The sequence below is a fragment of the Ambystoma mexicanum genome, chromosome 8, assembly GCF_040938575.1.
Source record: "Ambystoma mexicanum isolate Mex_15411 chromosome 8, UKY_AmexF1_1, whole genome shotgun sequence".
Lineage (NCBI taxonomy): Eukaryota > Metazoa > Chordata > Amphibia > Caudata > Ambystomatidae > Ambystoma > Ambystoma mexicanum.
Genome location: NC_090929.1, coordinates 435,128,556 through 435,153,708, shown reverse-complemented (window position 1 = coordinate 435,153,708; position 25,153 = coordinate 435,128,556). Strand labels below are relative to the sequence as shown.

The 25,153-nt window shown below is 49.6% G+C and overlaps 1 protein-coding gene across 24 annotated transcripts in view; it reads left to right on the top strand.

Annotated features, from left to right (window-relative positions):
* The window catches only part of KIF1B (kinesin family member 1B), a 2,119,562-nt gene that overhangs the window by 1,593,772 nt on the left and 500,637 nt on the right, over window positions 1-25,153 (top strand). For all 24 annotated transcript variants that reach the window (XM_069609972.1, XM_069609971.1, XM_069609973.1 and 21 more), the window contains one exon: window positions 17,609-17,693. In XM_069609972.1, coding sequence (XP_069466073.1) covers window positions 17,609-17,693 — 85 coding nt within the window. The remainder of the gene's footprint in view (window positions 1-17,608; window positions 17,694-25,153) is intronic.

Genomic DNA, 25,153 nt, shown 5'->3' with positions numbered 1-25,153 from the left:
GTCTTCTTCCTTTGACTGGTGGGGATAACCAGTTTCACCGTCTTTTCGCCTTCCCGACGCATCTCGTGGCCGCCTTGCCTGTGCCAAGCACCCCGGCAACCGGAATACCACGTTTTACCACGACCACGAAATAAAGGGTGATACCTTTAACCGGAAAACTCTGTGGCTCGTTTCTTCCCTGGCAGTGCAACGACCTTCATCTTTCCTCCAAGTTGAGAGCTTCTCTTCCCCTGGAAGACGACGAGACTTGCACCCGCTGCCAGGAACAACTGCCACCGCTGGAGGATCCTTCCCACTTAAGGTACCGTGTCCCGCCTGGCTTCCCTTGCCACCGACTGTACGGGGTAGATTTATCCCCCGGCATTCGAACCTGGGTTAGCATGGAACACCCTGGCTAAACTTTTCTGAGCCTCTCTAAACTCTTTTCGACCTCTCTGCAAGACTTTCTAAGCCTAGTGTAACTGTGTGATCTTGGGCGCATTTGTGCTCTGCTCTCTCTAAGAGGGGGCCCATCCTATGGACTTTGGCTCACAAGTGACTTTTGCTCTTCTGGCTTGCTAAAAGTGTTCCTAAATCTTAGAGTGGTGTATCTTTCCATATTCTGTCTTTTTCCCTCCCTCTTCATAAACTTATTGGAGTGCCATCTATAGTTAAGCGCTCACCTCTGTATGGAAATAAGTGGTGTTAACTAAGACTTATCTGATAAGGAATAAGGATTGTATATATTATAATAGTAACTGTGTTTAGAGTGTTTTACAATAAGAGTGCTGGAGTGTTTCAAACAGTGTGTTTTTAAATAAATAATTATATACTTTGATACCAAAGCTCTGGTCAGTGTTTGCTTGTGTTATTGTATCTGAGTGCCTATTGTGTATACTTTGCATACTGCCTAACTCTTCCTGAGGGAAGTCTGACTGCTCAGCCACAGCTACCAGGTAAATCTGGGTGGTACAGACTGCTACCAAGTGGTTTACTGCTAACACCTGTAGTCCTAAATCTTTTGCAGTGTTCCCAAAGGGAACTGCACAGGTTTCTGCCTAACATCCACCATTGCTTGTTTGTCAGGGAATGCCATGGATGTACATATTTGCAAGCAATCTTTGACAAATTCTCTGCCTGGCAGCTTTGAAGAAAGATTGTTGCCCTATCATACTCTGCTTTAGTGAGTTCATCCGATCAATTCTAATCTGGCCAATCAGGTTGTCATATTCAATTGCATGTTTTGTAGTGTAATGCTGCTTAACGTTGTATTCCTTGTAGACAGCTTCTTTTTCCTTGCAAAAGAGACACAGGATGTTACCGTTTTGTTCAAACACAAAGAAATCCTTGGTCCAACTTTCATTGAAAACATTACATTCAGCATCAATCTTTCTTGTTTTCTGATTCGCCATCTTTCGAGTGTTGGGTAGGGCCTGTTGCCAATAGAGCCAAGATACATTTTAGTCATATGAAAACTACTTTTCCACAGTCCCATAACAAAACAATTCAAACTTTGTATTATTAAGTAATAATATTGTTGTTTCAATATAGGCACAACATTGGGTCACACTGTATGGCACTATTAGAATAAGCCTCACTCATGATGCGATGCAGTGTTTGATGTGTGATGTACAAGTAGCCAGTTGGGGGGTGGGGAGGATACAGTGTATGGCACCCTTGGATTGCTATTTAAATAAGAATGGATACAAAGGAATGCTCCTTAATCTCACATGGCAGGCAGCCAGATGGGAGCTGAAACACTAAACTGCCACTGAAAACTTAGTAATTGCTCCTTTAGCTAGGTGCTAACACAGATAAACCCAGAGGATAGTGTTCTTACCTGGTGGTGGGCAGAGAGGGAGGTCAGTGATAGTATCAGGTAAACAGGAAAAGGTGTTGCTGAGGCGAGCTGATAGAGTTGGAGGTGGCCTTGCTTACTCAGTAAATTATGCCTGTTGAGGAGAACAAAAACATGTTTTTTTTTTATGTCATGCCTGTGGCCAGAGTCGTCCTGTTTTGCAGTGCTCTAAATTAAAGACAAGGCTATTCACCCCTTTCTAGTGCTTACTTATCAATTTGCACGCCCTATACACCATTCAAACCTTCACTCTCCAACCCGAGAAGGCATCTGTAAGCGGTCCTCGCACACACACAATTCGCAAGGTGCAAAAGCGCAAGCAAGCTTTTTTCTTTATTTCTCAATGACTTTGCCTTAGTAATTCTAAACTTAAATGCTGGTACTCCCAAATTAGATGGGTGCAAATTAAATCTATTGCTATTTGCAGACAACTACGTCTTAATATTTTTTTAAAAACTGTGATTTGAAAAAGCTATTGAAAAATTTCAGTGGCTATGTGATCAAAGTTTTTACCATCAATTCAAAGAAAACCTAGGCAATGTATTGTCATTTATACAGGAAACAGGATTAATCTTGAGCTGGCAGGCACAACAACAAGCACTGTGAAAGCTCGACTACCTGTAGAATTGTGTCAACAACAAATGTTCCTGGTCTAGCCAGTTGGGGGGAAAAGTAATTTCGCAGTGAACAGTCAGGGTAATGCTGAGACGTAGTGCAGTTTGTATCTTGAGGATCTCTCGCTCTCCTGCTTAAACCACAAAAAATAAATGCACACCAGAAATTGGCAGGCAAAGGGCATCAAGCAGTAGGAGAATACAGCCACCTGGGAAATTAGAAAAAAAGAGAATCAAAGTCTTTGCTTCAAATTGGTAATAGGGAACATTGAGGTATCCAGCTGACATGTAGTCAAGCCAGACCATGAACACAAAAACTTTTAGGAAAAGTTAAAAGCAAAGCAGACGTCTTCAAAGTATGCATGATCGAAAGGGTGCACGGGTCTCTGAGACACAGACCTGCAGGAGAACAATCAAGACCAATCATAGTACAGATTCTCAATTATAAGGATAGGGATGCTTTCCTGACAGCAACTAGACAACAGCGAAGCATGAAATACACTACAATACCCAGTCAGTTTCTACGATTGCTGTGCATAGGGCTAGAAAATCATTGCTTAGGCATAATCGGCTTAATATTAAACATGCAATGCTGTACCTTGCCAGGCTCAGGATTATGCTATACTGCTACAGGAACATGTGCGCTTTTATACAGAATCTAGGGCCACCCAAAAGTTTATTGAACAGGCAATCCCCGTGCCCACGATTTCACAAAGAGAAAAAGAAAGGGAGAGGAGAGGAAGGCATCAAGACCTCGTATATCTGCTCCCCATCCACGTGAAAGAAGAAAGGAGGTAGAAGAAGCGGCGCAAAATGATATTAAGACAAGAAGAGAGCAAATGGAAAATGATGGTGAACTTGACTGATGCATGCCAGCGCAAAAAGCTAAATCTACCGGAGTAGTCGTGGCGCGCAAAGGGCACTCGAGAAACTATAAATCTAATCATTTGCTCAGCCTGTTTCCTTTCTTCTGGCCTGAAAGGGTCATAACAGGAATTAATGGGGCTATCACTGGGGTGGGGGGGCATCACGGTTAAAAGTAGCCTTTCTACATGCTGGGCACACTATTGTTTTCCAAATGTTGATCTTAACACTTTGATAGAAAAAATAAGCTCTTTCCAAACTCAATGCTGCTTAAACTTGCATTCACTAGTTTTCTTTGAAATGTTTCCTTTTTAGTCGGGCTACCACACAAATACCCTGTAATTTGTATGCCCCTTCCTTTGTGTTTTATCACAGGTTATATTTAAAAAGATGTTATATACTCGTACCTTGTCAAACAGATTAATCACAAATAAATGCTTCCGTTGTACTGACGTTATTATGAAATTAAATTGTGGGTTCATGGATGCCAACTTTTGATTTTCACTACAGGGGCAGAATAACCCCCACCTTCACCCTGAATATAAGCAAGCGACTAGCCCAACCCATGCTCCGGCCAAACACATTTTATAGCACTGGTTTATTATAAGGATTTGCCAAAATTCATAAGATTAATTAGCAGTAGCTCAGCAACGGTCTCTGAACCTGCTGAGCTACCTTGGTAACCTTCTACTTTAGAGCGTGTCTATGGATCCCTTAATGTACTAAAAAGCACTGCATTACAACAGTGTTTTGGGTGCACCCCTGCCATGGAAGTGATTTCAAGTGGAATTGATGTGTGGCGTTTGGAAAGAGGCAGCATTGAAGAAATTGCTCCATTTTTAAACTATTATTTTGAATATTTGCTTTGAGCGGAGTTCAAATGCCAACTCCGCCCCCTCTGAACTCTGCATTTCCCCCCAATTTTATGCCCCAGCCCAGTCCTGCCAAATGCCCTCGGTGACAACAGGTCACTCCATAGACTTCCACAAGATCAAGGCAAGTCACTGCTTAGGGAGCAGATCCTCACCTTTGGGAGTGGACATCAAAACACCAAGCAGGCGTATATCGCAGCACTCGATCTTCCGAAACCTTCTTGCAATGGAGTTGAGGGGAGAGGAAGAGGAACTTGTGTCCAATAAGGAGACGACATAGTGAATAACCTCACGTAAGAGACAATGAAAAGTATTTGTTTGTGGGGCTGTACTGCTGTTTACTTTACCCACAATTTGGTTGGCACCCTGTTTTTCCGGCAGCACCAATATTAATCTGTGCAGTGTGTTAGGCAGAAACCTGTGCAGTTCCCTTAGGGACACTGCAAAAGATTTAAGACTACAGGTGTTTGGCAGTAAACCCACTTGGTAGCCGTCTGTACCACACAGATTCACTTGGTAGCTGTGGCTGAGCAGTCAGACTTCCCTCAAGAAGAGTTAGGCAGTATGCAGAGTATACACAATAGGTACAGAGACACAGTAGTACAAACAAACACTGACCAGAGCTTTGGTGTAAAAGTATATACTTATTTATTTAAAAACACACTTGTAATTTACACTAGCAAAAACGAGGTGAGTAAATTCAGCACACAGTCACGATCATATATATATATATATACAACCCTATTCACTTATTAGACAAGTCTTAGTGAGAAACACCACTTACTTTCAGACAGAGGTGAGCGCTTAACATAAGATGACACTCTAATAAATTGTAAAGAAAGGGAGGAAAAAGGCAGAGTTAAGGAAGCACACAAGTTTCAATACTTTTACAAAGAACCACATTAAGGCAGGATAGGCAGAGTTCTACTGGAGAGCAAGGAAGTCAATTGCAGGGCCCACTCTTGGAGAGAGCACACAGAAGGGGTCCAGGTTCACACAGTGGGGTTATGCCCAAAGAGTCTTGTAGATAGTTCGTACAAAAAGGATGAAATTAAAGTCAGGCAAAGTTAGCTAGGTTGTCCCAGGCCAGCCCAGGTTAGAAAGTCGAGGCTTCACTGTCACCCCGAACGATCTGTCGCAAGGGAAGCCAGGCGGAACACAGTACCTTAAGTGTGAAGGAAGCTCCAGCGGGGGCAGTTGTTCCTGGCAGCAGGTGCAAGTCAGTGTTTCGTCCAGAGGAAGAAGAGGTCTCACCGTGGAGGAAAGATGAAGGTCGTTGCACTGCCCGGGAAGAAACCAGCCGCAGAGTTCTCCGGTTAAAAGGTACTACCCTTCTCTTCGCGGTAGTGGTAAACCGTGGTATTCCGGTTGCCGGGGTGCTTGGCATGGGCAAGGCAGCCACGAGATGCTCCAGGAAGGTGATAAGAAGGCAAAACTGGTTATCCCCACCAGTCAAAGGAAGAAGACTCTCCGGACTGGAGATCTCCTCTGTCGTCGGGAAAAGTGGTGAGACGGTTCAGCAGGGCTCCACCGGTGGTGTCGTCGTTGCAGGTCGGCTCAGCTTCTCCCTCCTCGGATTCTTAGGTCCTGTGGCGACTTCTGAAGTTCCAGTCCCCAAAGCCCTGCTTTTATGCAGCACACCCCCATTCACTCAGCCTAGCTGTCAATCAAACATGCTAAGTGATGAGCCGGCCGGCTCACCACTTGGGCCAATCCCACAAGAGTGCGACTTGAGTTACCAAGGTAACTCAGTCCATGGTGCCTAAACCCCCTCCCACACCTCCTGTGGTACCCAGACAGAGTGGCACCACTTTTGGAGGCTTCTGTGGAGAAGCCCGCCAAAAAGTGGAACAAAGGGCTCGACTTGGGTTGGAGTCACAGAAGAGAACACAAGCGCCATTTTAGAATCGAGTTCTGGCAAAAAATACCAACCGGTGAATTAATATTAAATAAATAACTCAGCGGTATATTCGAGACTATAAGAATTAAATAATTAAAATTGGTAGCCTCGAACAATGGGAAAATCCCATAGAGATATATTCGCGGTCGAATATAAAAAGTAGTATCCACTGCCACCAGCCAAAACTCGATCAGGGGGGAATGGAGACGTGCCCCTTCGAACAACAGACCCCGGGGCAATCGAATTGCCCCGACCAGTACGTCCACAGTATGATGGTTTGTACTGGTTTCTGTTCATAATTTGGGACTAGCAAAGCCAATGGTGACTTTACATGCCCTGGGAGACAGTTGTCAGTCCCAGAGTATGGAGTCTATGTTGGGGGGTCGCTACGACACCCCTGGGTTACGGCACGGAGGGTGCTGTGTAACCCACATCAAAAAAAACACGAGACCCTATGGAATAAAAGACCCCATAAAACACATGGAAAGTTAAAGGAACACCTCAAATCATGTCTAAGAGTGGGAGCAAAATAATCTCACTCTGGAGAGAAAAAAGAAACCCCAAAAATCCAGCAAAGCTGCTGGGGGACTCACTAGGTTTGGGAAATTAGCCTTACAGAGAATTCTCCCTAACACAGTGAAGCGCCAGCAGCACCAATAAACCATAATGATAAAACGAACTGAAAAGCACTCTAACATACGCAGTGAGTCAGTGACACTACTAGCAGTACTTACCGAGTCATACTGGAGTCTGATTGTCCACACTCACCTCCACGAGTACAAGCAAGGCAAAGGCTGCACTTCGTGCGCAAGTGAAGGCTGGCTGTTCCCTGGCTCAGGCAGCTAGGCGTAGGCCTGGCCAACCACACTCTGGATCTCCGACGGCGGCCTGGGCCACCCAGCAACAAGCGGTAACTGATCACTAGTGAGGTGGTGCATGTGTGTCCATACCCCCACCCACACACTGATCATGATTTCCATTGGCTGAGAAACATCCCATGCTTTCTCTGCGCTCTTGGGGGGGGCTTTGCTGGCCACAGAAAACAGCTTGGGGCCACATTGCGGCCCGCAGGCCATATTGCGGCACACAGGTCGTATGTTGGACAAGCCTGGGCTATAGCATTGAGGAGGCATACCTATTTAAGGTCTTCAGGCTTTTCACCTAGGGTCCAATACAGACTGCTGGACATGCCCTTTGAGTGTGAATTCCCCTGGAACAATTTAAGGAGTCAAAGATTGCTGCAAAGTCACTGGGCCTAACTGTGCAGTCAGCCAAACCTGCCTTCAGTTCTGCCTCTAGGGGCAGGGGCTACAGACATTATGTGCCTTATGGCAGGAAGGCGCAGCTCCCGCAGGCCAGGCAAGGACAGAAGTGTTCTCGCGCAGTGGTAGGGGCAGGGGGGCTTCCAGAGGCCAGCAAGCAGCGGTTAGGGCAGGTCCGCCCTCTAAGCCGCTTTGGTTTCCCCTCCCACAACTTATCGGTTGCTTGACGGCTGTCAGAGTATTGGCCCCAATGGCAGAAGATTACCTCAGACGCCTGGGCCCTGGAGCTTGTTATGTCTGCCCTTCTTAAGGGAAACCCCGGACAGACCCACCACCTCCTAGCTAACCAGGACAGGAGCTACAGGAAGAACTGAGAGCCCTGTTGTTGAAGGGTGCAGTGGAAGAGGTGCCTCCCGAGCAGAGAGGGTCGGTCTGGTGTTCCCGGTATTTCCTAGTGCCCAAGAAGGGAGGAGGTCTCTGCCCCATTTTGGACCATAGGGTCTTGAACAAGTTTCTGAGAAAGGAGATGTTCAAGATGGTGACGTTGAGAGAAATTCTCCACGCCCTAGATTTGCAGGACTGGCTGGTGTCAATAGATCTGCAGGACGCTTGTTTCCATGTGCCAATACATCGAAAGCACAGGAAGTTCCCGAGGTTCCTCATAGGGGACAAGCACTATCAGTTCAAGGTGCTCCCCTTTGGGTTGACCTCCGCTCCAAGGGTCTTCACCAAGCTCATGGCATTAGTCATGGCTCACATCAGGAGATCTGGATGATCTGCAGAAGTCTGCAGAGCGGGTTATGTCTCATTTAGAGGACACTCACAGGCTGGGTGGTACATCAACAGGCTAGAGTTTCATCCGACACAGGCCGTAGACTTACTGGTCTTTTACCCACCTCTGCACCCTTCTAAGGAAGAGGAGCATTTCCATCGACTGGATCCCAAAAGGGCTCCTGAGTTTCTACGTTGCAAGGACGTCTGAATTTCTTAAATCTGATCAACTTTTTGTGGGTATTCGCTAGCCCGTCAAGGTTTGGCAGTAACAAAGCAAACACTACCCCGGAGGATCATTTTATAGAGTGCTACCAATCTGCAGGCAGGGAGCTGCCTTCTGGCATTAGGGCGCACTCGACTAGCGGGGTCTCTGCATCGACTGCCTTACAAAGGGGATGGTGTCCCTGTTAGGGATATTTGTTGTGCGGCAACATGGTCCTCACTTAACACTACAGTCTAAACGTTGCCCGTGAGGCTGATGCATGTTTTGGCAAGGCAGTGCTTCAAAATCTGTTGTAACTTTCTGCCCGCTGCCTTTGCCTCACTGCTTGGGGAGTCTATCTGACGAGGAATCTGCAGGAGAAAAGCAATCCATTGAAGGAGAAATTACTTACCGTAATGTTCTTTCTATGGATTCTTCTCCCACAAATTCATCATCTTCCCGCTCATCCATCCCCGCTCAGAAAGTTTTGGCGGTTGGTGCGCATCTCTTTTTTAGTGGGTTGACACCTGGTGATGGTCCTAGGATGACAGTTTTCTTTCATGCCGCATGTTTTCTCTCTCCAACCAATTAAAAAAAAAAAAGTTTCTGATTTTACATATTTTGTTATCTCCTACAAGGTTTTTCTTCCTTTAGGAATTTATTGTTATGTTAACATCTTATGGGCTGTTCAGCCTTTTTTTTCTCTTGCTGTTTTCCTATGCAGCAGTCAAGCCCTGCTTGCCACCTTTCTTTCCCCTCTGCACCAACAACCAAATGGGGACCAAAGATAGTCTCACTTTTCTAATTTCTTGGCTTTGGCAAAGTAGTTTTCAATGGATTGCCTTTCTCCCGCAGATTCCTCATCTGATAGATATACTCGTCCAGCTCGGCTGCTCGAAAAATTCTTCGATAGGGGGGCATATTGGACCTCCACTCGGCAGTCGATTCGTCTTGCTGGTTGCTCGATCGTCAGCTCGTGACCTTGGGCTTCGTATATACACACCACGTCACTACGCCCCGTACCTCAGTTCATTTTATCTGCGTGTTCGACATGCTGCTCCTGAGGAACAATAGTCTTGGTTATCGAGTCCTCAACTTTTTTCGATGGAATGTTCATCAGATTTGGTATTTTTTCTCAACAGCGAGAGGTCCGCATCTCAGATTTCAGGATTAAAACGCTGCACTGACTGCGACATCTGTGAGTGGTGCCTCGGCAGGGTCACGATACTGAGTGGTGTGCGTCTTGTAATAAGATTAACCCTAGGTCCATGCGTGAGTGGACAGACAAGCTTGCGATGGGCCGACCACCGTCTAAATCACCTGCGCAGTGACAGGTCGGTCCTTCTGATGCTGAGACCGAGAGGCCCACCCCGGAAAAAAAAGAAAGATATCAGGACAAGACGAAGAAGCAGTCCCACTCACGGAGCCACTCTTGCTCATCTTCTCATAAGAAGAAAAGGCGCCGCCGGCACCAACGCCATTCCGACTCATCGTCCGAGAGAGGCAAGTCATCGGCTGGGCCGACCACTCGTCAAGAGAGTTTAAAACACAAATGCTCACGATGTTCGAAAAACAGGCACCTGTAGGTGCCGGTGTACCCTCAAGCAGCAGGCCCCAGTGACTGCAGCAGCGCTCTGTGTTCCTGACCCCGTGCAAACACCTTTGCTGATGCCATTGACTTCAGGAGAGCCTTCGGGCTCGGTGCCGAAAAAGGCACTAAAACCCTCAAAGTTGGGGCCTTTCCGTGAGCTTCAGGGTTCGGGCGCTTCTGACGCCCGTTCGGTGCCCAAGCCTTGCTCGATGCCGACTGCGACCCCGTCGACGTCGAACGATAAGCCCTTGACGCTGATGATCAGCGATCGTTTCTTCGTTCCACTTTCCCGGACCGAGTTCTTCAGCTCCGACAGTGGGGATGACCAAGGATATTCTGACCCTATGTATGCAGGGGCGGGTGGCGTCTACTATTTCGATGACAAGGCAGACCTCCTGGCTTTGGCACAGGGGCTGCATGACGCTAGCGGGCTGGGTACATCCCCATATGTAGAATTACAACAGGCTCCGCCATACACACATGCCCATGCCAAATTTCGATCAGTAGTGGACAGGGTAGTCGACACACTGGGGCTAAATGCTGCAGCAGTTCTGGTCCAGAGGTATGAACTAACTGTCATCTTGGACGAGGGTCCAACTACTGAACGACATATGCCACTGAACCAGGCTATCGCTGTTCCAGTCGGCTTCCTTGTGGCAACATCTCTGCTCCATACCTCCGGTCAGCTCTGCTGTCGAGAGGGCACCAGTCTTTTTTGTCTTTGTACCCTTCTCCTGAAGGTCTTGTTGTGCAGGCAGCCACGGTTTCCACCAGGGCAGCTTCCTCCACCTCTAACCTGCCTCCTGGCAGGGAGGGCAAGAGGCTGGATGAAATGGCAAAAGGTCGTCACATCTGGCAGCATGGCCTTGAAAGCAACCAACGTAGCCTGTGGGTTTTCCAAGTATTCTTTTGACCTCTTGAAGGCGGTAGAGCAAGCAACTCAATACATCCGGGAAGGGGCGCTGCAAGAAGGTTTCATACAGCTTGTGGAAGATCGGAAGGAGGTGGCCAGGCAGTCGCTACAATCTGGTTTTGACGTGGCAAATTGCGTTGGCCATTAAATGGAGCGGCTATGGCATTGAGGAGACAGGACTATCTACGCTCTTCAGGCGTTTAAATCGCTGGGCCGCCAGCCAAGATGGACTTTCGCTTCGCCTCTAGGAGCAGGGGCTACAGGCGTTATGTGCCTTACAGCAGAAAGGCATAGCTCCCGCAAGCCAGGCAAGGGCAGAAACATTTCTTGTACTCCGGAAGGGACAGGGGGCTTCCAGAAGTCAGCAGGCAGCGGCGGGGGTGCATCAGCCCTCTAAGCCGCTTTCATTTTCACTTCCTACATCGTACCGGTTGGTGGGCGTATTATTTCTAGTACCACGCTACCTTACCAGCGGCTTCCTTGCTCCGCCTCTTTGGTCTCATGGCCCCTCGTGTTTTTCTAGTGCCAAAGGCCAGGATACGCATGAGATTCCTTCAGTGGCTCCTGGTCACAGTACCTCAGAGCCCTCACGGATTCCCTCAGGGTGTCCAGGTCAGTGGTAGACAACCTCAGTTGGTGGACCGACAACAACAATCTCATGGCTGGGGAGCCATTCTGGCCTCCTTGGCCTCAGGCCCGAGTGGTCACAGATGCGTCTCTCAAGAGTTGGAGCACTCACTGCGAGGACTTGCAGGTTAACGGCCTTTAGCGATGGAAGCAGGGTGGCACATCAACAGGCTGGAGTTACGAGCCATCAGGTTAGCCCTGAGGGCTTTCTCCCCATCTCTCAAGGGGAAGCATGTCCTGATTCTGATGGACAACACTGTCCATGCACTACCTGAAAAAGTAGGATGGCGTTCGCTCCCTCCCCCTCTGCAGAGAGGCGATGCAGCTGTAGTTCTGGTTGCTGGAGAACCAGATCTCGTTCTCTGCAGTTCATCTGGCGGAGACAGAGATCGGCTTGGCGGATGCTCTGAGCAGGCAGAGCACAGTCTCACATGAGTGGGAAGTGTGCCAGGAAGTTCTGGAAGAGGTCTTCTCTTTCTGAGGTACCCCAGCAGTGGCTCTGTTTGCCATGGAGTCCAATGGGAAGGGACAACAGTTTTGCTTGAGGTAATTCCCAGCGAACGGCTTACTGGGGGATGTGTTGCTGGTGAATTGGACGTTCCCTCTCCACTTGCGCCTTCCCCCAATTCCCGTCATCTCATGGGTTCTCAAGGGGTTGAAGAGATTGAGTAACCTTGATCTTGATCGCCCCGGACTGGGCGTGAAGAAGTTGGTACTCCAACCTCTTGGATCTGACCATCCCTCCACCTTGCTGGTTACCTCAGCGCCCGGATCGCCTGACAGTCAGAAGGTCAGGTACTTCACACAAACCTGGAGTCCCTCAACCTACATGCGTGGCTCTTGAGTTGATGTGATATGATGACTGGGATGACTATCAGAGGAGGTACTGGAGGTGTTGCTGGCTGCACGCAGACAGTCTACCAGATTTCTGTACACGTGCAGCTGGAGAGGATTTGAGTCGTGGTGCAGGGAACGTGAGATCGATCCCATCTCTTGCCCCACCACTACAGTGATGGAATTCCTTCTGTCACTGGCCTCAGCAGGCCTCAGGTTACCACAGTCAAATGATATTTGGTAGCCTTGTCTGTGTTCAAAAGGTCCCCGGATCAAGGTTCTTTCTTTACGATACTGTTTATGGCCCAATTCCTGAAGGGCCTTGTGAATAAGTTTCCACCATATCCTTTTGTTGTCCCAGACTGGAATCTAAATCTAGTTCGAACATTCTTGATGGCTGCTCCATTTGAGCCCATGCATTTCTGTTCTTTGAGACCGTTAACTTTGAAAATAGCCTTTTTGGTTGCAATGACATCAGCCAGGAGAGTTAGCGAGCCGTAAGCTTTGTGTTGCAAGCCCTCATGCCTGCTTTAATTTATGGGGAAAAGGTTTCCCTTAAAGCAAGGCCTGGCTTTCTTCTGAAAGTGGTTTCTGCGTTCCACCTTTCTCAGTCTATAGATTTACCAGTCTTCTACCCTCCACCACACCCCTCTAAGGAGGAGGAGCTGTTCCACCGCTTAGATCCTAAAAGAGCCTTGAGCTTTTATGTTGCTAGGACATCTGAGTTACGAAAATCTGACCAGCTGTTCTTGGCCCATTCATGGTTCCGCAAGCGTCTGGCCGTAACTAAGCAGATTCAGACTTGTTAGATTATTCTTTACATCGCAGAATGTTACCCGTCTGCAAGGAGGGAGCTTCTCCCGGCATCAGGCCAACTCGAAGTTCATCCTTGCACATGTTTACCAGGCACTATTGTCCGGATGTTGCCTGTGGGGCTAATGCATGTTTTTTTTAGGGCAGTTCTGCCTATGCCTGCCTCTGTGGTCCTAACTGCTTGGGGCTTCCATCAGATGAGGAATCTGCGGGAGAAAAGCAATCCATTGAAGGAGAAATTACTTATCATAATGTTCTTTCTATGGATTCTTCTCCCGCAGATTCCTCATCGCCCCTCCCATCCATCCCCGCTGTGAAGGTTCTTGCGGCTTAGCACATCCATCTAAGCGCAGGGACGCCTGGTGATGGCTCTCAAGTGACCGCTTCTATATGGCTAGTCGCTTGTCTTCCAAAAAAAGATCTTTCAATTTTTCTCTAATTCTTTCATAATTTCACATTGTCAAGTTTTTTCAGGCTGGTTAGCCTCGTCTCCCATCGTTTTCCTCTGTAGCATTCACTCTCGGGGGAAAAAAAGGGGAACTGAGGTATGGGCGGTAGTGACGTGGTATATATGCGACACCCGGCATCACGTCTGGAGCTGACGATCGTTCACCAAGCAAGACGGATCGACGATCGAGTGGAGATCCACTACACACACTGCCGAAATGTTTCCGAGCAGTATAACACAAAAAGGATAGCCGCCAGTGTAGATTTGATCATACTGCTAATTGTGTATGATTTCTTATAAAAAAAAAAACTATAATGGCATTGAAATAATTGCCAAAGACCCTCACCCATGGTCTGAGATTAAAGTAATAAAGCAAAGATTAAAGTTAAGAAATCAAGCAGTATGTAACAATTGCCAACTACAAATTAGCCTTCTTTAATAGGCTATAACGTGGAGTTTATTACTCTTCTTTTTCAATACTGTATGTGAGACATTTGAAAAGATGCACACAGGTTCTGCATATATACTGATAGTATTCCATTACTTCAGACACATGCGCATTGCAGACAATTGCTCAAGGTTACTGCCTTCCATTTCTGAAGACACTCCCAGATTGCTCCCTGAACGAACATTCTTTTTGAACCCCAAACCCGCCTCTACAGGAGTTTCTCTCCCTGTTGGAAAAAGATGCTGTGGAAAAGATACCTTTAGCAGAAATCAATCAGGATTGGTATTCTGCCTACTTCCTGGTGCCCAAAAAAGCCAGACGATTGCGACCCATCTTGGACCTGAGGTCGCTTGAACAAGTTCCTCAGGAAGGACCAATTCAAGATGGCCACTCTTTCGCAGATCCTCCAGGCCCTTCAGCTCCAGGATTGGATGGTGTCACTCGACCTGCCGGAAGCTTAGTTTAATTTTCCTCTCCATCCCGAGTACAGGAAGTACTGGAGATTCGCCATTGGCGGTACTCTGCTTCAAGGGTCTTCTCCAGGTTGATGGTAGCAGTGGTGGCAGCGAGCCTAAGGAGGGAGGGATTCAGCTCTTTCCCTACCTGGACGACTGGCTGATCAGGGCTCATTCTCTGGAACAAGCTTTTGAACACCTCATTAGCACCTGCTACCTCCTTCACAAACTGGGCTTCTCCCCCAACTTCAGGAAGTCTCAGGTGGCACCTTCTCAAAAGCTCCAATTTATTGGAGCAGTCCTGGACTCTTCCTCAGGGAAGGCTTCTCCTCTCGAGTTGAGTGCTCAACACATCTTGCAGATGGTTCTAACACACAGCTTGAGGTTTAACCGGAATGTCAAAAAGTCTCATATTTTACCTTTCCAATGCTTCTGATTTATCAGTCAGTCTTGGCCACTCGACTGGACAGAGCCATTCCACCTGAGGATCGAGTAGCAAACATTTCTCAGATGGTACATATCCTCCAATCCCAAGAATGACCTCTGCCTCAGGCTTCCTGCGTCTGCTGAGTCTCATGGCCTCCTGCATTTTGATGGTCCCGGTAGCCCAGCTAAGCATGAGGTTGCTTCATTGGTTACTCGGTTGCCAGTGGTTGCGATTTCAGGGACAGATGTCAAGTCTTCTGCAGGCATTGAGTCGTGTTGCTCAAGACCTTGTGTGGTGGTCCCTGAGGAACAACCTGTTGTGACGAGCGCTTTCTGGCAACCCTGGCCTCGGTAACAATGGTCACTGATACATCCCTAATAGTTTGGGGCGCTCCCTGTCGGACTTGACAGAGAGTGGCCTGTGATCTCACTTGGTTTCTTGAGAGCACATCAATTTGCTGGAGTTGAGGGCGATCAGGCTGGTCCTGGTCGGCTACCTCCCCCAGGGGAAAGTGAAAAATGTGTGTTCATCCTTCCAGATAATGCGGTGGCCATGCATTATCTTAACAAACCAGGTGGTGCTTGGTCCTTACCTCTTTGCAGAGAAGCAAAATGCAACTGAACAACCTCTCTGATGGCTGCTCATCTTGCCGGACGCGAGAATGTGGCAGTGGATGCCTTGAGCAGGCAGTCTTTGGCCTCCCACGAGTAGGAGCTCTGTCGTGAAGTTTAGGAGGAGATGGTATGCCGCTGGGGAACTCCTCAGTTGGATCTCTTCACTTCCAGTGTGAACAGGAAGTGCAAGTTGTTCTGCTCCAGGGAATTTCCTCGACAGGGAGCTCTTGGGACACACTGACGGAAGAGTGGCAGTTTTTCCTCCTTTATGTGACCCCTGTCACTCCGCTGGTTCTCACAAGGCTGTTTCTGTTTGGATCCCCGTATTTCTGATCGCTCTGGACGGAGCACAGAGAACCTGCTACACAGAGTTCCGGAACATGTCCTTCTGCCCATCCTTGGGCCTTCCACGATGAGTGAGCCTGCTCTCCTAATCGACAGTGCAGGTGTTGCATCTAAACCTCAGCAGCCTGAACCTTCACGCTTGGGTGCTGAGATGCTCAGATTCATGGGAGTGGGACTTGTCCGACAAAGTCCTGGATGTGCCCCTACCAGCTCAGAGGCCGGCAACCAACTCTATTTATGCCTGCAGATGGCGTACATTTTGAGCTTGGTGCAGGCGGAAGGATCATTATCCCCTGTTTTGGATTTTTTGCTATCTTTGTCCAGTCAGGCCTACAGATTGGCACTGTGAAGGGGTACCTAGCAACTATTTTGGTTTTAAAGAGGAACCCGGAACAAGGCTTGTTCTTCACAATCCCCACAGTTCTAACAGGGTTTGTATAACCAGTTTCGTCTTTACCAGTTTGAGATTTGAATTTGGTTTTGATATTCCTTATGGGAGCTCCGGTTTGACCCCCTCCATTCTTGTTCTATTAGATTGCTCACCTTTAACATTTTCATGATTGTTAACAATTCCAGAACGCAGGTGTGAGCGAGATCTAGGCGTTCTCTGTTTAACCTCCCCATTTGGTTTTCTCCAAAGAGAAGGTGACATTGAGAGGGATCCCCTGCTTTCTTCCGACAGTGATCTCAGATTTCCATCTCGCTCAACTGATTTATCTGCCTGCATTTTTCCTTCACCCCATCCTACCAAGGCAGAGTAGCGTTTCCATCGGCTAGACCTGGTACAGGATCTCAGCACCTACATTTCTCGGACAAGGGTGTCAGGAAAGATGACCAGATTTGTTTGGGTTATTAAATTAATTAATCTTTGAGAACATGCAAAATGACTGAGACCAGTCTCCAAGGGCAGGAGCAGGATTCATACCTGTGTTGTTCAGCATGGTCTTGCTTCCAAGACAAACGTGATGTCCATGAGCTATCCTCTCGATAAGCTGGTGCATGTACTGGCATGTCTGTGACTAACAGATCCTGTCAAGTGGTTCATCCTCTTCATCTCGAAATGCTATTATCTGGCAGAAAAGGATGTGCCTTGAGGTCTGATGGCTCATTCTACCAGAGGAGGGGCTGCCACCTCTTCAGAGGGGAGTGGCTCCCTTGGACATCTGCCAAGCAGAAACGTGGGCTTCTCTGCACATGTTTGTGAAGCAAAACTGCTTGGATTCCCTCTCAGGACAGGATGCCCATTTCAACAGGGCAATCCTCTAGAGTTTACTGGCCTAGGTTGTGCCCTCTCACTCTCCTTCCTCCTCCAGATCCATGTACAGCTATGGTTGTCTATCATAGATGAGGAATCCGTTGGAGAAAGGAATCCATTTGAACTACACATTTCTTACCTCACAGTAATGTTCTTTCTGATGGATTTTGCTCCGACGGATTCCTCATCGCCCCTCCCAACCTGCCTCTCTTGGTCCGTAGCTAGTACACCATTGGTTTTATGGTCCCTCAGCGTCAGAGTGTTAGTGAAAAGGGGTGGAACGGAGGTCATGGGTCACGGCACCTCGATACATATTGCATCCCCTGGCGGCAGAACATTTTTCGAAGATCAGCTACACTTCCGATAGGATTATCATAGATGAGGAATTTGGCAGGATCATAATGATCATAATGAGAAAGAAAATTACAAAGAAGTAATTTGTTTTTTATAACATTAAGTAAGCATCTGGGTACCTTCATGACTAAGTCTTGATTGTTGGATTGTTTTTTTCAGGGTATCCAACGCAGGATCACAGTCACAATTATCCATGAGCGGGGCAACGAGCTGCACTGGAAGGATGTGCGAGAGTTGGTCGTGGGTGAGTCTCATTCTACTTTAAGTTGACTGCATTTGTCATAGTGTGCAAGGTTGAAAAACTGTTGAAATATTTGTTTATTTTCACATGATATGGAACTCGGCTTCTCCAGCATGGGGTCTGGCATGGATTCACATGCTCATGAGTATTCCCTGTCGTCAGGCTGGGAATCCTCAGTAAAGAAAAAATCAGTATCAGTATCAGTTTTGTTTCTGATCTGTCTTTCTTTGTAGTAACCAATCACTGATCTCTGGGTCATACTGCCCCCAGCCAATGACTGCCTCTCCCTAAGCCCCGCCTCCGGCAGCCATCCTCAGATTTTTACCGCACGCTAAAGTGTTGGGAGTCCTCGTGTTTAGCTCTCGAGTTTTTTACTGCGTTTCACGCTTTTCAGGAGATTTTCTCATTTTTAGGTTTAATCGAGCATCAAGCTCCACCGTTTCTACTTCAGATAATGGGGACCCGTTTCGGAATTCTTCTATGCCCCTAAAGGGTGAAGTTTTCGTCGAGTTTACACTTCTTGGAGGATTCCGGAAGATCTGCGGCCTACCTCAACAGACATGGCCCAGGACAAAGGAAGCTTGACGCCCGGATCCAAGCGTTCAGGAACTGCCCTGGATGCAGATTATATAACGTTTTCAAGGAGGACGAGCATTCGCGATGTCTCTACTGCCTCCATGGAGACAAGACGCACGTGGAGAAGGACTGTGCGTTCTGCAGATCGTCGTTCCCGCCTCTCCTCCTAGCTGGAGAAGGGCACAACAATTGAGAAGGCGAAGAAGAAGGTTGAGCTGTCTTCTAAGTCCTTTGAGGGCGCCCCGGCTACGGGGGCCCAACAGAAGGCCAAGCACCGCGGGCCCCGGGAGCGCCGATAGGTTGGGCTCTTCGGTTGCCAAGCAGGGCACTACTTCCCCGGCAGGTTCGACCACGAGCCAGCGCTCTGGTTCAGGGAAGAAGTCGGAGAACCCGGGTAGGCCGCTGGAGCGGACCCAGTCGATCTCGAAGGGGGAGCGAGGCGTTGACCCTCCCCTCAAGGCGAAGGCCCAGGACGCACCTAAGGTGGTGAGGACCTTGATCCACCCGGCTAAGGCCTCTACCGGAGTGGTCTCTGCGACCCTGGCAGAGCCGGCTCAGACTATGCCAATGGAAACGGCCTCTGGGCCCAGAGTATCCCTGCCGCCGCAGAGGGAATCCTCTTTCCAGCCCACCGCTAAGACCCCCGTGAAGCCCCCGGCTGAAAAAGGGGGGGGGGCGGTGGCCGCTACAGACTCGGAATCAGCCTCTGAGGAGGAACTGGTGGAGACCGAGAGGGGCCTCAACGAAAGGTCCATAGGCCTCAACGAGAGGTTCATAAACCTCAACGAGAGGTTCGAGAAGGTCGACCCCAGGGGACAGGGCCCAGTGGAACGGCCTTCCCGTCCGTCGCAGCCATTGCCCGAGCCCCAGGATAGCTCGGCGGCCATTTTGTTGGCAATCCAATCCTTATGTACCGAGATAAGGACGAGATGACCACGGACCCCGACGGAGAATCCAGAACCAGGCCCGTCAGGAAACCCTCCGAACAAGCGGAGAAGAGTCCACCCCTCTCCGCCCTTTGTGCCCGCGAGGCCGGTGGACCCCTCATCCCCCTCGCCGGGAGAGGATACGGCGACGGATACGATGACGGGGACGGACGACGACAGCGGCGATGACACAGCAGACATCCCGTCTCCACCCCTGCGGGCGTCCCCAGCTGACGAGGTTGGCTCTTTCCACGCCATGATAACCAGGGCATCCGAGCTCTTCCAGCTCTGCCCTGAGGAACAGAAAAAGGAGGGGTTTCTGTACCAACGACGAGAGGCTAAGAGGAAGACGGTCCTCGCGGTGCCTTTACTCGATGACATCTGGGACGAGGGGCTTGCCGTCCTCAAGAACCCTGCCACGACACCCGTCAAGAGGGACAGGTACGAGAAGAAGTACCGATGCCGCCCCCTTGTGCCTCAGGGCCCAGCCCACGCTGGACTCGGTCGTCTCGGCAGCGGCTAAGAAGAAGGCAGTGGGCGCGGCGTCTTCAACTCCCACTTCCCCGCCGGACAGCGAGGGCAAGAAGTTGGACTCTATGGGACGACGGGTCATCTCGTCGGCAGCGACGACGATTAAGGCGGCCAATGCCTTAACGATCGTGGCCCGCTATGACAGGGAGCTCTGGTTCAAGATAGCTCCCCTGCTAGATTTCCTGCCTGATGAAAAAAGGGCAGAGGCCCTAGAAATTCTGCAGGAGGGCGAGGTGGCGTCGGATCAAGCCATTACGGTGGCAACGGACATTGCCGATACCGGATTTCGCCAACTGGGCAACAGAGTTTGCCTCCGACGACGAGGATGGCTCAAGGCAACAGACTTTGGACAGGATGTCCAGACCAAAGTGTTGGACATGCCGTTCGACGGCAACAACCTCTTTGGTAAGGCGGTGGATGAGTCTCTACAGGCCATCAAGACCGACTCGGAGACGGCCCGGGCCCTTGGAGTGCTTCAGCAGCGACGGCCCTTTCAGAGCGCTGGAGGCAGACAGGGTGCCTCCAAAGGATCCAGCGGTGGCTCCTCCTCCTACCTCCAGGCGGCCCGCTCCTCTTCCCATTAGGCCTACAGAGGTCGCAGCAAGCAAGGGGGTTCTCGCCGTCGTCGCCAAGGAGGCCAAGGCGGCAAGGCCGCGTCCAAGCAAGACTGACCCGGCCGGGTGGTCAGACCCCCACCGAAGCACCCCAGTGGGAGGCCGACTGACTAAGTTCGTCAGGGTCTGGGAGTCCATCTCCACCGATCGTTGGGTGTTGGACACCCTGGCCAACGGGCACTCACAAGAATTCCTAAAGAAGTGCCCTCGCATTCCTCCCGTGGCCAGGAAGAAGAATCACGTCCCTCAACTGCTGTTGGAGGTAAAGGCGATGCTCAAGAAAGGTGCCATCGAGCTCGTCCCCAGGAGGCTCCGGGGCTCCGGAGTGTACTCAAGGTACTTCCTCGTCAGGAAGAAGACAGGCGGTTGGCGCCCCATCCTAGACCTGCGTCGGTTAAACAAATACATCAAGGCGCAGAAATTCAGGGTGGTCACCCTCCAGCACGTACTGGGACAGCTGGAGGAAGGCGACTTCCTATCGTCGCTGGACCTGGAGGATGCCTACTTCCACATCCCCATTCTAGAAAGGCACAGGAAGTTCCTCAGGTTCGTGGTTCAAGGACGCCACTACCAATTCAGAGCCCTACCGTTCGGATTGAAGTCGGCACCCAGGGTTTTCACCAAGTGCCTGGCACCAGTGGCGGCGCAGCTGCGCCTGCAGGGGATCCACGTCTACCCCTACCTGGACGACTGGCTAATCCGGGCAAGGTCAAGGGAACTCGCTGTCGATCATACGGCGAGGACCGTCCGGTTGCTCACGGAGCTGGGGTTCTCCATCAACTACCCCAAATCCCACCTGGTTCCGTCACAAGCAGCACTGTTTTTGGGGGCGAAGCTCGATACAGTGGAGCAATTGGCCTCCCCTTCAGAGGAGAGAACCAAAACCATCTTGGGCAAGGTACGGCGATTGTTAGCCACGGACGTGGCCAGGGTGAGGTCCATCAAGTCCCTTCTCGGGATGATGTCCTCATGCATCTACCTTGTACCCCTTTGCAGACTTCGGATGCGTCAGCTGCAGGAGTTTCTCGACGCCCTCTGGGTTCAGGCGGGGGGCTGCTTCGAGGACAGAATCCCCCTCGACGAGGAGTTCCGTCGGGCGATCCTTTGGTGGGGCACCTGGGCTCACCTCACGACGGGCACAGACTTTCAAACCCCGGCGTTTCAGGAGACGGTGACTACGGACGCCTCTCTGGAGGGTTGGGGGGCCCACACCAGAGATCTCCACGCAAGAGGCCTTTGGCTCCCGGAGGAGAGGTCTCTTCACATCAACATCTTGGAGCTCCGTGCAGTGTTGTGGGCGCTCAAGTCGTTCCTCCCGTCCCTCAAGGACAAGGTGGTGAGGATCTTCACCGACAACACCACCACGATGTTCTACATACGGAAGCAGGGAGACACCAGATCCCCAGCCCTATCCAAGGAGGCCCAGGATCTGTGGCACTGGGCTGTCGCCCAAGGGATGTTTCTGGTTCCCTTTCACCTGGCAGGAATAAAAAACACCATCGCCGACTCACTCAGCAGGGAGCTGCGCTCGTGCCACGAGTGGGAACTGCGACAGGATCAAGTGGATCGACTCTTCCAACGATGGGGCAAATCCCAGATCGACCTGTTCGCGGCGGCGACAAACTCCAAGTGCCAGAGGTTCGCCAGCAGGTTCCCACAGCCGAGGAGCATGGGCGATGCTTTCTTGTTCCCATGGTACGGCCTGTTTCTATACGCGTTGCCGTTGCTGCTCTGCCTCATCGGCCAGCTCAAGATGTCCAGGTGCAGGATGATCCTCGTCGCACCGGCGTGGCCGAGGCAGATCTGGTTCCTGGACCTTCTGGACTTCTCAACGTCCCCGCCAATCGGGCTGATGGCGGACGCAGATCTTCTCTACAGAGAAGGAGGCGCCATTCTACACCACGACCCACAGTCGCTGAACTTGCAGGCCTGGCTCCTGCAGCGCTAGAGTTTGGGGGGTACGATATCCCGGCTGATTGCAGAGAGGTTCTTGCAAAGGCCAGGGCGCATTGAACTCTCAAGTGTTACGGTAATAAATGGAAGAGGTTCTCTGTCTGGTGCCGTGCACAGAAGATTAACCCTCTGCGGATTACGGCCCCTCAAATGCTGCCGCACTTACTGTCGCTGGCCAAGGCGGACTGGCTCACACCTCCATAAAAATACATCTGACTGCCATCTCCCGATATATCAGGACTACGGGACGGGCGTCCTTGTGGTCTCATCGCCTGGTAAAGGAATTTATGAAGGGACTGTTCCGTTCATTCCCGCCGGTGAAGGCTCCTGTCCCGGCGTGGGAACTTAATGCGGTGCTGACCAGGCTCATGGGAGCCCCATTCGAGCCAATGCACTCAGCGCCATTGAAGTTCCTGTCACGGAAGACAGCGTTCCTCGTGGCCATCACCTCTGCACGACGAGTGGGAGAGATTCAGGCCCTATCTTGCAAGCCCTCCATACTTGACTTTTCATGACACAAGGGTGGTGCTTGGACACACCCCTCCTTCATGCCCAAGGTGCCGTCGGACTTCCACCTCAACGAGCCCTTGGTGTTACCAGTTTTCTTCCCCTTGCCTTCGACGCCAGCCGAGAGGACTTTGCACTCGCTGGATGTAGCCAGAGCGCTGAAGTTCTACGTGGACCGCACAAAGAGTTTTCGGAAGACATCACAGCTATTCGTGAACTTTGGGTCTGTGAATCAAGGGAAGGCTCTCTCGAAGACTTCCATTTCCAGATGGCTCTCCGGCTGCATCATGCATGGTCACCGGTTGGCAAACCGACTGCTGCCCGGCCGTCCGAGAGCCCATTCGACCAGAGCGATCGCTGCTACCACAGCGTTCCTGTCTGGTGTACCCCTGCTGGACATCTGCAGGGCTGCTATGTGGAGGTCGACGCACACCTTCACAAGACTCTACTGCATCGATCGGGACTCCAGGGTCGGCCAAGCAGTGCTGCGCAACCTGTTCGCTTAAGGTGAGCCTGGTGAGGAGGTAAGAGATGCTTAATGTTGAGTTGTTGTATTGCTTAATGTTGAGCCTGTTGCCACCTCCCGTGGTTGTGCAGGTGTATACTGCTATGTATTCTTTTATTCATAAGCATGTGAATCCATGCCAGACCCCATCCTGGAGAAGGAACAAGTTACATACCTGTAACTGTTGTTCTCCAGCATGGGTCTGGCATGGATTCACATGCGAACCCTCCCACCTACCCCTCTGCGGCTCTTCACTTGGTCATACTGCCACTTGGTGTGCTACCAAATCTGAGGATGGCTGCCGGAGGCGGGGCTTAGGGAGAGGCAATCATTGGCTGGGGGCAATATGACCCAGAGATCAGTGATTGGTTACTACTAAGAAAGACAGATCAGAAACGAAACTGATACTGATTTTTTCTTTACCGAGGATTCCCAGCCTGACGACGGGGAATATTCATGAGCATGTGAATCCATGCCAGACCCATGCTGGAGAACAACAGTTTACAGGTAAGTAACTTGCTCCTTCTCTCAACTTTAAAGCTTTATTGACATGACCTACAAAGTCATAAGCTTTGCCAGTGCTTCACATGTAACGTTTTTGAAAGGCAAATACAGGTTTGCCATTATATAACCTGGACAAGTATCTATTCTTCCAAATGCCTATTTAATATTGGTGATTTCATTTTGGAATGTAGGGAAGTGCAGCTTGTTACAGTTTAGGTATTTCATGTTGGAATTTAGACCTTTGTAATTATAGTGATTCACTATAGTTAAATAGAAAAATGAGACGTTTTATGTGGATCCCAAAAGACCAATAGTCAAGGAGTAATATGTTCTAGGATGCAAGCAGGTCAAAATCGCATAATTTATAGCATTAAAATATACCTAAATTGGTGTAGATAAGGGGCCCCTGGAAGATGCAAATTATTTTTACTGCCGTTAAGTTAAGTCTGGAAAACTACCATCTTTTGTCGATATTTGATACCACCGGAAAACTGTTTGCAAGTTGTGTGCTAAAGCATCTGTTAGCCTTGGTAAACAAAAACCAGCTTCTCCACCCATTGCAAACAGGGTTTTGAGCAGAGGCTAGTACTAAGCTAAACTTGAGAGTAGTTGACCCTCTAACTCTGCCAAAGGGAAAGATAACCCACCCTTGTATTTAGCATACGTGGATTTTACATCTGCGTTCGATTTAGTAAACCGAGAACGGCTGTGGATAACAATGCAAAAATGGGGAAGGCCAGACTGGCTGCTGGAAATTGTTAAAGCCTTACACGATAAAACTACTGCTAGGATTAGTCTGGGCAATGGAAACCATCTATTGGATGAGATTGGTATAAATAGAGGTGTAAAACAGGGGTGCATGTTGGCCCCCCTTCTTTTTAATGTATACCTCGCGGATCTCATCTGACGCCTAGAAGCTTTAGGCACTTGGTCCCCCAAGATAGGTCATGACCATATCGCAGGGATCCTATACGCTGATGACCTGGTGCTTTTGAGTCATACAGTATCTGGCATAAAAACCCTATTGGAAAATCTGGTGAATTACGCAAGTGATAATGAGCTAGAGATACATTTAGATAAAACAAAGGTAATGCTAGCAACTATTAAAAAAAATAAATAGGGTGCTGATCGATCTTAGCATCATACAGATTCAGTATGTGCCCTATTACAAATGCATGGGTTTAAATCCGATGCGCAGTCCCAACTATGGAAATATTATAAGTTCAAAGATCGGCAAGGCAAATGACCTATCTGATTAGAAGTTTCTCTAAAGGAAATGCGGGTTATCCCTGAGTGGGACCCTAATTCTGTATAAGCAATGGTTCTCCAGCATGGGGTCTGGCATGG